The following is a 13,275-nucleotide window of genomic DNA, read 5'->3' as shown; positions in this document are numbered from 1 at the left end:
GAAAAATTTGAACTTGGAGTTTTCTTCATCTCTGGCAGGTACACAGAATAAGTCAAGTTGGAAAGGACCTCAGAATTCAAGTTTTCCCCTAAAAAACCCATAGACAACACTGTGTTTATGGTTTTTGTTAATAAAGCAAAATTTATGTTATTTACAGGCATTGTTTTTGTTCAGACAGGGAACAAAGCCATGAAGTCACTTAACACTGCAATATATGAACTGTCAGTCTTCTGTTTTCCTTGCTATTCTCATTTGCTCAATCCTTCTGCCAAACCAACGAGCTCAGGACTGAAGAGGACAGTCCACGCTGGACGAACCCACGCTCTCCCTCGTGCGCTCCACTGGGGCTAGGCTATTCCACTCCTCTGGGACGTTGCTTACAGAGGGAGCTCTCAGCTCCCACTCACCCTTTGTCCCCAAGATATTAGTAGAGTTGTCAACCACAGGACAGTTTTCCCTCTGAGGCAACGGCTTATTATTTCCCAATACCAGATGGAGAACACGGGTGCAAAGAGTGCCAGCAACTTGCCCAAAATCACAAAAGAAACCCACAGAAGAGCAGCCACTAAATCCAGACCTCTGAAGTTCAGCATTAATGGTTGGTATATCCCTCCTCAGTGCATGCACGCAGGGTTATAGACTCAGCTGCGTTCCAGTTTAGAGAGGGACTCATTCCTTCCCCTCCACCTGTAGTGCCAGAAACATCCAGTAAAAAGAACTACGAATGATAAAACCTCAGGTCGACTAAGGACTCAAAGTCTCAAGCAAGCATCAGATGGATGGCAGTCTTCTACCCCCTGGCAAATCTTGTAAAAAGTTTCACGACAGTAAAATCTCAAAGGTGGTGCTCCTGGCCACGCCGCAGGAAGGAGCGGTCTGCCCCTCGTGCAGAGGATCGCGCAGCTTCCAGAAACGAACACCAGCCTGCCCAGGGAGCATCGCCTGCATCGTTAGTACCATCTGCAAGAGCCAAATCACAAAGCCTCAGAGCAAAACATTAGAGCGAGCTTCAAGACAGGATGCCAAGCAAGTCCAAACTTTTTAATCTCTTTATACTGGAGATACCTAGAAATGTTATTTTAGAAATAAATGCAAAACAGCAAAATTTTAGAAGTGGCAAACAGCGTGCTTGGAATCTTACACTTTGCCTGCTTTTTTACTTTTTCATGGTAGGCTCACAACCACTTTTTCCCCCATTGGCTTCCAGGAGCAACCAGGTGCACTCAAACATGGAACAAGTTCTGAAGGCATCATTCTTCCATAAAAAAATTATTTTTATCTTGTCATAGGATCAATGCATTGAATCAAATTTATATACACGTGTATGTGTGTGTGTATATATATATAAACAAATGAGTTAGCCTGACAGTTGTTGAACAGAAGAAAGTGAAAAATTTCACAATCATTATTCCAATCCTGGAACATTTTTGAAGCACCTGCATTCCCAAAGCACCTCATGTACACCTTTACATTTCTGTTCCTTTTTTAACTGAAATAAAAGCTGTTTATGAAACACAATCCAGCATGAATCTGACAAGCCTGACCAACAAACACAGCATAGTGTAATCTATGCTTGTAATATCAGAGGATGAAATTAGTTCCCCTTTACTCACGTAAAACATGGCCTACTAACAATTCACATGACACTTTGACTAGAGTTTAGTCACCCTTGTTATGAAAAACACAGGTCATCCATTCAGGTCTTCATTATTCACACAGAATTAAACTTCTCATTAAAACCAAGAAAAAGAAAAAAAGTAGTTAAGCATTCCTGTGAAGTATATAAAAAGCTGGATCATGATTATTCAGGAAGCCACTGGGCTTACACAGAGCTTTATCTCCAAGCAATGAGCTTGCTGCTTTGTTTCTGAAAAGATGAGCTCAGGCAATAAGTAGAAGTGACCCTTATGAGGCAATAAACTCATCCCCTCAAGACTGATTACTTAAATCACACTAAACACCTCCATTATTATGGAGTGCTGAGTTTTACAGAAATTTAAAGTCCACCTCTCAAGGTCCTTTAAGGCAGGTAAGTAAACATACTCCTTATTGAAAATACAACATTATTTAACATTCAAGAACTCCTGTATTTGTTCTCTGAAAAAGCAGAGGAATAAATTTCTGGTGAAGTCTTTCACGGCTCTTAGCAGAATACTGTAAATGCATTTCAAAACACTTCCTTCACCTTGATGATGTTTCAGCATCTCCAGGCAATTAAATCAAATTCTTCATAGTGCAAAGATAGCTCAAGCTTTATTGGCATTTTAATCCATTTCTCAAGTTCTGCTGATCCCATGGAGCCTGTGAGACGGAACCAAGAACTCCCAACTCACTTCTTTTTAGCCAAGCTTGGTAGTTAGACATGCGAACAGAGATTGGAGCTAAACCAATCTATATTACTTCCAGATATAAATAATCAGAAGTAATACATCTTCCACACCCATTTGATCAAGGGAAACACCACCCAAGTGTTCAAAGGCTAAGTGCTGCCAGTCTTCCTATAGAAGACCCTACATGCTGCAGCCCCAACGCATCGATAAAGCGGTAGCGATGCCTAATGCAAATTTCCCAAAATTGAAAATCTAGGCATGGAGGCAGCCTCTGGCAATTACCGATACAGGGCCTCTCTCCTCTGCGTGGTAGCTTACAAAAAGCTAGGTCGCTATCGAGCCATAAAGATTTTCATCACCCAAACCCAGGGCAGCCTTAGACCGACCCTCTGAGCACATCCTGGTTAAAGAGGACAGACAGTAAGTCCAACGATGGAATTTCCCACCAGGGAAACACAACGGTACAACAGATCAGATGGCCTCAAACACACTTCTGAACATCGAGCGCACCGTTACACCTGGAAACACCCTGGAATGTTTCAAAATTCGTCCTCGTGTGAAGGACTACTGATTGCCTGCTGTGCACTATGCTTTCCGATAGATCCAGTCGTAAGAAAGCAAATTATTATGCAAAGACTATTTTGAAACACCAGATACAGCCTAAACACCAGCTCCAGTAGCCGTTTCCTCATTCTGCAGCGGCAGGAAGGACACAGCCCCAAAAGGAATCGCTCTTCATGTCACAACACGCTATCTGCCTGCAAAATAATACATTCACCTCAAAGGGATTTAACTTTGAGACCTGTAATGAAACTTGTTTAAGGAAGCCCCAGAGAAGGAACATAAAGAATATTATTGTTTTCAGGGTTCAACTTCTGCATAGCCCTAGCACACGTTCAGTACTACAGACCAGGCCAACCAAAATAACAGGAATTTCAGTTTTAAAGCCTTGTTTCTAAAATGGCATTGCAGAAAACCCTATAAAACTTTACATGTAGTATTCATGCCTTAAACAGAAAGAACTCAGAGAAAAAAAAAAAAAATTACTTAGGGCTGTTGCTGCATCTGATTGACTTCAGCCAGCAGAACTGCTGCTGAAGTGTGCCCAGGTTACCCAACGTCTCTACAGGAGCAGCGTGATGCTGTGTCTGGTGTTTCTGCATTTCGACTGCATTTTATTTCCCGCATCAAGAAAAGTAATCAATACATTCTCTGAGATCACACACACAAAAAAAGAGCAACCTTGATTCTCTGACATTCACCCTGTTTAGCACAAGGGGCTGCAAACAGACCAAAAGCAGTTTGCTTCACATTCTTTTGAATACCGACGGGAAGAAAGTAGCTTCACTATTCAGCAGGCTCCTGAGACCACAAATTGATTTTGCACAGACTTTCACCTTTACACCTTATCATTCACTTCATAGTAATACTTCCAATGTCAGTGAGCGGCTACTCTGATCCTACTTAACCCGTTTAGAAGGATAAATAGTTAGTAATGATTGTTGCCTCTACTTAATTGCAGGGGTTTTTTGTTTTTCCTGAAATGTGGCCAGAACATAAGACACAGCGTAATTTCAACTGTTGAAAAGTCTGCATCCTCTGAGCTTTTTCTATTGATCAGCATCCTGAACACAGACGATGAGAGGGGAGACCAAACACACTTCATCCTTCAGGAAATTAAATTTTCCATTTATTTGGAAAGAATCCAACCAGATATACTGTTAAAACCTTAGAAGATCCATCCTGAACTGTAAAGGTAAGCTGTATTTTAATCCCCAAGACAGACCTCCCATTCATCTTAAAGTTCAAAACAGAACCCAGACTTCAAAGTGGATTTGTGACTAGTACCCTATTGAAGATTTGGAGAGTATACTACTAGAAGAACAAAACCAAACAGTTAAGGTATCAGTTAGAACTACAGTATTACATATATAAGAAATGGGTGGTTTAAAATACCCTGACTATTCCCATTGTCAGGCTTACAGATTCATAATTCAGCTCTGAGGGACTCGTTTTCAAAAAATGGGACATCCAGCAACTTCTGCTAGCATCCAAAAATTAACAGCAGCATGCCTCATTTTAAAAACTAAACCACTTAGTTGGGGCAACAATGTTCTGAAGGGTATTCGGGGTTTTTTTGTTGGGGTGGGGTTTGGGGGTTTTTTTTGGGGGGGGGGGGGCAGGGCAGGAGGTGGTTGTTTTTTTAAAGAATCTGGCCTCCTTACTTCACCATCTGCAGTCTCACCCTTATAATTTGAACACAGATACTCTTGAGCAGGACATGAGAATCCCATAAACCTTCATCTCCATTAAAGAGAAAGAATAAACTAATAAACCAACTGCTCAAAAAATATGTAAAAGCTGTAATAAAAAAAAGACCACATTATATTATTGATCTGGGATGATGTCTGTCAAGCTCCTGACAGAAGCTAACCTTCCTAGCCAAATTACAAATCCCCTGAAACACTGATGTGTAATGGAAAACCTGACAGGCCATTAGTGACAACAGTATGAACAAGGTTCTAATAAACAATGAAAATGGAATTTTAAATGAACCACCATAAAAAAAAAAAGTATTTACCCCAGAGGGCTGCAGCCCTACAGTTCACCCCAGAATGCCATTGTCCACGACTTGATCTTACACAGATAATCCGAAATATCCCGTGCTTGACTGCAGAAGTGGCAGGATGGGATCCTAGGGCACAAGAACAATACTCCTTCTGACACCAGTTATTTTCTCTTCAGCCTTAAAAGATCATTATTTGCCTCTGTCTATAATCCTACACAATCCTATCCCAACATCACAAGGTCTCCCAGTCCCAGTGTGAGATTCTCTCATTTATCCCCCTCTCAGTCCCCACCACCACAGCACACACACCACAGCAAAACCAGAGCCCCTCTTGCGCTCCGTGACACCAACGGAACGAAATCTCATCACCAAAAACCATGCCACCTGGCACTGCCCTGCCAGAAAAGACATTTCCCAACAGTCGCCTTCAACTACTTTGTCCTCACTGATGCATTACAGCATGAGACACTACCTTAAAAATTGGCACTGCACCCTCGTTTTAAAATTACCCGCTCCAGCCCTGATCCAAGTATCCAAAACTACCCTCCATGGGACTTGCCCCAGTCTGATACCCCCGGAGTACAATCAGTACTCCTCGCACGAGGACTATCTGCTGAGGCTCATCCCAGACCAGCACCACAAGCTCCTCTCTCCCACGCTCTCTCTCCCAGCGCGGCCAGCCTGGCTCCTCGCCCCTGTGCCTTGCTGGGACAGAAAGCACGAGGATCCTTCACAGGACCTGGCGAGCGCATCCCTCGCCCCACCGGTCCTGCACACAGGGCTGCCGGACAAGCAGAAACACGTTCCCATCCCATCGCCAAACCCACTCGGTCTCAGAGTCGGCTCCAGCTGTGGTTTCCCCTACACCACCCTATCCAAGCACTCAACTACGCATAAATGTCTACACGCACGCCTGATTGCAGAAATTTCTCCCACACAGTTTTCTATGCCAGGCAAAAAAAGCAGCTTTAAAGTCATCTTCCCCTTCTACCTCTAAATAAAAGAAATAATCACATTATACCCATTTTCGCACTGGAATTTCTTTGCTATTTGCTCATCTTTCCCCAACACAAATCTGAGGTTCAATACGCAGGGTGAGCTGGTTAAATCACGTTGACTTCAAAGTACCTACTTTAACTCCGATTTAAATAATCTGTTCTGATCTTGCTTTGCATTTGTACTTTGTAAAACCTTTCCTGGAAAGAAATACAGATTCTTCCTGGCTGGAACACTGTGATTTTGGGGGATTTTTTTTTTTTTTTTTTGAACTGATTAAGAAGCTAGTCTATAAACACTTTTTTTTTTATTTTACTATTTATAAGTTACTTACATTAGTATTTTTTTCTCTTCAGTATTTGTACAAATATTAAGGTACAAGTAACAAAAACCATATTTTAAACTCAAATTAAATCCTTCTAAATGTGTTGAATGAAAAGAAAGTAAATATATCAACCTATTTGTATATTAAACCAACTTATTGCAGGAAGCATTACCCATAGTTAGTGAATTTGGTTGTAAATGTCCCTCAAGTTTTTGTTAGGACAGATGTATTTTCGTACCTTATTGTTATTCATATATCAAAAGAAAACAAAGCTTCCCAGCTTTTGTAGTTTCTCACCTTTGACTGGACAACTCACTAAACTAACTCCAGGAAGAACCATGAATGAATGTTTTGTTTCTGCAAGAAAGCTACTCCTGTCAAACCAGTTCTGTGCTGCAGCAAATTCTCAGCAGACACTTCCACCTACTCAGTGGCTACACTTTCTTCAAAGTTTCAGAAGCACATATATCCTTCTTGAATACTGTAATTTAATTAAAAGTTATTACACTATGATAGAGTTAAGGCCTCAATTTAGTGCTTTCAAATCCAAATTATTCATTCTTCTTTTTAATTCTTCATTTTAACCTCTTTTGCTTTCAAAAAATGTCTTCAATCTTCTACCCATATTTTCTCACTTGAGTCTTTATTTTTCCATCATATTTTCATAACACTCATATGCACGAGCAAAATACCACCTCACCTTTCCTTCTCCCGGGAAGGCTAGAGCCCTATTTATTTCCAGGATTTATTCATCAAGATGATTCGGCATATGAATCATCCCCCTGTCTTCACTCACATGACAAGCCCTGAGGTGCACGGCTGCTGAACAAGTCCGAGCGATGCTCAGACTTCGAGGATGAGCGTTCCTCCTTCCACCGTCCCCACGCCGAGTACACCCTCCTCTGCCCCCCTCCCACCAACACTCGGTCAAATACCAGAATACCTCTACCGCCAGGAAACCAGACAGAAGAAACACTTAATTACCGATAAGACCGTTGGGCTTTCTGCAGGGTCCGGCCTCTCCACAGCACCCGTGAGGACGACCACCACCACCACCACCACAGACCTCCAGTGCCTGGTGGCACCAGTTTTCAACTGCTCCTTTACTCCCGGATTCCTGCAGCCCACAGGGCAGCCACCTGCTTCTCAGCATCCTTACGACTTCTCCGCCTTTGTCCTGGCTACGCATCTCCATTACCCGTCAGCCACGGTCCGAGACGTTATTCAAACCTACCTATTTATTTTTTCTTACTCATTGTAAGTTCCAGTATGCGCAAAGTCACACCTCCACCCAAGAACACTGTGCTACACTAAAGGCAGGGCAATTTGTCACTGGAGGACAGAAGGACACAGGGTAATTAAGCATCTGACAACATTACACAGTAGTTTCAAGCACAACCAAAAATAAAACTCTCCCAGTTCAGGGCTTTGCCACAAAGGTAACTTCAGAGACTTACGCACAGCCTGACTGAGGAGACGTACAGCAAGCCTGCCATTCCCCCAGAAGGAGAACTATTTTGCCAGAGAAATGTTCTAACAAATGGCATTTCGGAGGGAGCTTTGTGCACAACACAAGCATAATACTCAGCACAACTGCATGACACTAACATCCAGCCACGACTTCTTCTCAGAGAGGCATCATCCTTCCCCCTAGGCAGCTTGGTAAGGAGTCACGCATGAGTCATTATTTTGAAGTGCAATGTCAGATTTGCAGTATTTTCTACATTACACAAACAGGACAATATGAAAAATCCCACGCAAGGGGATTTACTCTTTTGGACAAAACTTGTCCGAATGCTCATGTGATATTCCTGAAATAAAGCAATTCCTCTCACCAAAACCCAGTGTCAGCAAAAACAGCAATTTCCTCCTTAGGCTGGGGAGTAGGGGCTCAACCCAGCGAGTCCCATTTTATTGTTGAAGGGTTAACAGCACTCAGGGAAAACCCAGAATTTAACAGGGTCCAAGTCTTTGCCAGCTGATTTCAAGAGAACTCAGAGAAACTCGCAACACCTTTAACCCACCAACACAGCTGAAAAGGATTTGGCCACTACAGAAAGAAACACCACTAATAGAAAACCAGCTGTGGGTATGCTCCTCCTGCAGCCCAACGGGTGATATGCCACAGGTTGGATCATTGGGACTGTTTTGAATAACAGAACCCAGGCACAAAGAGCAGACAAAACCTCTGTGTTAGCCACCTGAACCCATATGGGGCTGTGACTACTTTCATGAGTACTGAACTCAAGGAGAAGCTTTTACATCTGCTGTGCTGCTGGTGCCCAGCATATTCCAGAATAGCCTGGGCTATACTGACTGCATTGCATGCCCTGCAACACCATTTGCTAGTGCAGTCCAGACATGCATAAATTTAAGCCATAGATTACACCTGATAACCTTCTGTTCATCTACAATCTCTGTTGAGTACCACTGCAAAAGCTCAGTGTTATTCCTAAAAGAAATATTTAAACCATTTACTTCCCCAGTAATAAATCACAGAATAGGGAAAAGAGCACTCATTCACTGGGAGTGACAATGTTATATATCAGGTAAGATGCAGCACACCATGAAATGGAGATCTTGGAAAATCCGCCAATATACGAAAGTGGAGATTTATAGCACAGAGAGATTCTCTGTCTCCTAGGCCTTAAGGAAGCTTCCCAGCATGTTCCTCCCAAACTTTAAGTAATAATACATATAGATTTAAAAGAGCTGGTCAGCTGCTGTGACAATTTAAATGTCCCTACAGCAACCTGAGTCTGCAACCTCTAATCCTTAGAGGGGTCCCACTTTGTGACTCTGCAGCGCGTGGGCATTAGCAAGGGGAGTGCCAGCAGGAACTGATATTCAGCAACTGCGCTCAGAAATAGCCACTGTAGAACAGATTCTCCCCGCGTTAAAATCACCACAACGTCCCACAACCACCACAGCCGAAGGTCCATCGCACCCGCAGCTGCCCAGGGCAGGGAGATCTCTGGCACTTCTCCCCCTGCAGGACACTGCACTCGTGGGAAAGGCATAATGGCTTGGCAAACTGCGGTGTTTTCAGCTAAAAGTTCAGCTCCTTTCCCTGGATATAAAAATTGAACATCCGAGGCACTCCTGTGGTGACATATAACCTATTTCCACACAGGTACAGACACATACAGGCAAATCTCCACAGCCAGGATCAGTCCCTCAGTGCAACGAGCTAAGCAGTTCTCCTGAGGTTTTCCTTTCAGGTCTTCATCTCGCACAGAAGAGAGGTGCAATACTGTCCCATTACTTGTGTGATTACCCCAGAGTCACACAGCAGGACTTCTCATGATGAGCTACTGCGGATATGTGTGTTCAAACACACCCAGAGAGGAAACATTCCTACATTCTTACCAGCAACCAGTTTTTCCCTTTTCCAATTTCAGTAAAAGAAAGCAGTGGTGGTATTTCTATTTCTGTGAGTCTTTATTTTCATCCAAACATGATATGGCCAAACATGAGCTGACAACGGCTTTTCAATGAATGCAATTTCACAGGCACTTAGATTTTGTGGGGGTTTTTCCTGTTTTGTTTACAGTTTCTTTGCCACAACACTTTATTTGGCCCTGTAACGTTTTTACACTGCAGTAAAGCCTAGAGATCTGATTCCATCGGAAAAAAGCACAAAGAAACAAGACTCATCATTTCTCTTTGTTTGCACAAGCTTTCATTACGTGCAAGGCAAAAATAAAGAAGGGAGAGCCCATTCCTCCCTGGGGAGACCACAGCAAAGCACTGGCAGACAAACTGATAGCTAAAGGTCAGACAGAGAACCAGAGAGATCTCCCATGCCAATCCACATCACAAAGCCAGAAAAACTCCAATAAAAACTCATTCTGAGTTTTTAAGGAAGACTCAGAAATGGAGACTTTTGGGACCTTATAAATGAGTTCAGGAAGAAGTAGCCATTAATAAAGGCCACATGGAAGAAATGAGAGAAGTATTGCACGTCGGTGTTCATGATTTAAAGCCCTGACCCTGTGAAGACTTTTGGGCACTTATCCCCTTAGAACACGGGTCCAGTCCCAGACATACAAAAGTTCCGAATAAGGTAGAAACCATTCCTCACATCAAAAACTTCTATGATCTCTACTGTTGCACATAAAAATGAATGATTTCTATTCATTAGCCTAGCCAGAAGAGTTTCCTGACATGAAGGATTTTGGTTAAGGGAGCTGTTGTACCACTCTGTTGCCTAAAGTCAACTGAATCTCAACTTCAAACTTTTATTTTGCAAGGCATAAGCTTTGCCAAAAGGTAAATAAAGACGTGTCATGCAAAATTTGCATCAATCAGGATGCAAATAAACAAGATAGCCAGAAAGCTAAAGAAAACCTCCACGATTAAAAAAATTAACCGACCACCAAGAGCCGCGACGTTATGAGCTTGCTAGACTGTGGCAAGCGGTGCGAAGTCATTTACTCCGAGAAGGGAGGTGTCTGACTCAGGAGGGGGAAAAAAACCCCTACAGAGATCGTTTGAGAGCCGTTCGATCGTACGCGTTGGGAAGAGTGACAAAAGATGCGTTGCGTTTGTATTCCAAAACGGATGACACGTAGTTTGTGCTTAAATACGTATCGATATCTACCGGCTGAGGCGCGTAGCGCCTTCGGACCGTTCTTCTCCAAGGGCACTGCAGACAATGGAGCTGCCAGCCCGCTGCTCCCGCCGGCTCCGGGGGGACTTCGGAAGGAAGAAGGGCCCGTCCCCGCCGCAGCACCGCGGCCCGCCGCCACCCAACAGGTTTCCAGGCCGCCGCCGCCGGCTGCCCGCGGCGGAACCGGGACACGCCGAGCCAGCCCGCGGAGGGGCCGCCGGCGACGGGGTAGGGGGGGTTCCCCGTGTCCCCCCCCCGGGCCGCCCGCCCGGCTCGACTCACCGAGGCCGCTGATCTCCTGGCGGAGGCCGGCGCGGCTCCGCTCCTCCGCTATCGCCCGCAGCATCTGCTGCAGGGAGCGGTCCAGGTCGCCGTTGGCTTCCTCGTCCCTCGGCCCGGCGCGCCCGCCGCTCCTGGCAGAGGCCATGCCGCCGCCGCCGCCGGCGATGATCTCATGTCAGGCCGCCCCGCGAACCGGCGCTGCCGCCCCCGCCGCCCGCACGGCTCTACCCGGCAGCGGCGGGCGGAGCCGGTTGGAGGGGGGGGGGGGGGGGGAGCCGCAGCGACGAGAAACCCTCCGGGACCCGCTTCCTTCCTCCCGGCTACGGCCGTAGGGGAGCGAACCCTCCTCGGTTCCCCCTCAGAAAGTTTCCCGGGCGTCGCCAGCAGCCCCCCGGGACGCCGCCATCGTTCGCCACCGGCGCTGCCCGGCTGCGCGCCGCTGCTTCCTGTACGGCAGCCGCGGGGGCGGGGCCGCCTCCTCCCCGCCCCGCCCCCGCCCCGCCCAGAGGGCGGGGCGGGGGCGGGGCGGGGAGGAGGCGGCCCCGCCCCCGCGGCGGGCGCGCCGTCGTTCCCCAGCAGCGTTTAGGAAGAAAAAAAAAACTTTCCTCTGGAAGCTAGAAAACAGAGAAAGAAAAACCAGCATGGTACCAGCGATGAGTTGGTGGGCCGGGGACGTTAGCAAGAGGCCTCTCACCCGGGGGAAACCCCCTGCTCGCTCCCCTGATAGCATATTTCCGTACATTCTGTACGGCACATCTAAATATTTGGATGGTTTTAGTATTTTGTACCAGCCGTGGAAACTGGTTTGCTGCTAGGTGAGTGTAAAAGTGAGATTTGGTAAATAATTATTAGAAATCTTATACTAACACTATGACTGAAACAATAGACAAAAGTACAGCCAAGCGATTAACTAGCAGAGGTGGTTACTCCCAAGTTTTGCAGTTCTTCGCTCTTACGACGAGATGTTCCTGTACGCTAGATGAGAACAATGTTAAAACTGATCACATGTGATTGAAGCTGCGTTAAGCTTCAAGGTCAAAGAACAAGGACAACAATAAAGACTTCAAGGACAGCCAGCAAGAACTTCAAATGGGTCGGTGGTCGCAAAAGCAGCCCTTCGACTCAAAGGGATCCTTCATTGCGCATGATCAGATGTAGGCAGTACTATGATAATCAGTTGCGATCATTTTCATGTATATGTATACTAATCTGATTAATATGCAATTAGTTATTCTATATAACCTGTTTGTGCTAAAGCTGTGGCATGTAAGCTAGGTGGAACTATCCCCCGTGCATCCAGCGCTGCAATAAAGAATGCCTGCTTTCTAAAACTCCAAAACGAGTCTTAGAGAGTTTCTTCGACTGCCTTTTCAGTATCACCCCCATGTTCCTACCCACAAGTACTGCTCTTCGTGTGCTACACTGGTGAAAAATACCTTTTCCTGTGGGAAGAACCAAACATGGCTGAGCGGAAAACGCAGAACAGTTTCAGGTGGTCTGTAACCCCGCAAGGCCGAGCAGAAAGGTAAGAAAATCCACCTGCAGGCAGGGTCTGCGGGGAGAGCGGAGCCACATGCTTGACCCTCATCCAGGGCAGCCCACGCAGTCCTGCGTCCCTTCTGTCTGAAGAGCTTTTGTTTCCAGTCAGGTTTTCTGGACACCTTCTTCCCCATCCTTCCCTCTCACTCTGTCCCACAGATTTCTCTTGCTACGGCAGGCAGAGCTCTCCTGCCTGCCCCGCTGACATCGAATCTCCTGAACTACTGCTTCCTTCTCGCTCGCCTGTCCCCCGCCAGCTGTAACCGTACGTGTACAGCACTGTGGGGACAAAACCCAACTGAAGGCATCCCCTGAAGCGTCTACCAAGAGCCGGCTCACCTCTTAGCGTTAGCACATCTTGCTAGTGTGGTGTAACGTAAATCAGGAACGGGTGATGTCAGGGAATAAGTCAGCTTGTGCTGCAGAGATTGGACCCCAAGCCCTGCTGCTGCTGTTGCTGGTTGCCCCCAGCAGATGCCAACAACAGCCAAAACTTCCTCAGCTCGTAAATTAAGGATTAGCTAAGCCACAGCTGGAGATAGCAATACAACTGCCTGCCCAGTTCTTCTGCAAACAATTTGGTCAACATTTTTTTTGTTTATAATATTACTTTATGCTCTCC

At 45.6% G+C, this 13,275-nt stretch overlaps 1 protein-coding gene across 7 annotated transcripts in view; it reads right to left on the bottom strand.

The window, feature by feature from the left end:
* Nucleotides 1-11,570, bottom strand: part of KIAA0930 (KIAA0930 ortholog) — a 94,349-nt gene extending 82,779 nt beyond the window's left edge. For all 7 annotated transcript variants that reach the window (XR_012653645.1, XR_012653644.1, XR_012653646.1 and 4 more), the window contains exon 1: nt 11,115-11,570. Coding sequence is in view for 4 of the 7 variants with exons in the window: in XM_075051820.1 (XP_074907921.1) it covers nt 11,115-11,259 (145 nt within the window). In the remaining 3 variants the exon portion in view is untranslated. The remainder of the gene's footprint in view (nt 1-11,114) is intronic.
* Nucleotides 11,571-13,275: the final 1,705 nt, after the last annotated feature.

The sequence above is a fragment of the Buteo buteo genome, chromosome 19 (genome assembly GCF_964188355.1).
Source record: "Buteo buteo chromosome 19, bButBut1.hap1.1, whole genome shotgun sequence".
Classification (NCBI taxonomy): domain Eukaryota; kingdom Metazoa; phylum Chordata; class Aves; order Accipitriformes; family Accipitridae; genus Buteo; species Buteo buteo.
This window is presented reverse-complemented; position numbering and strand designations above follow the sequence as displayed.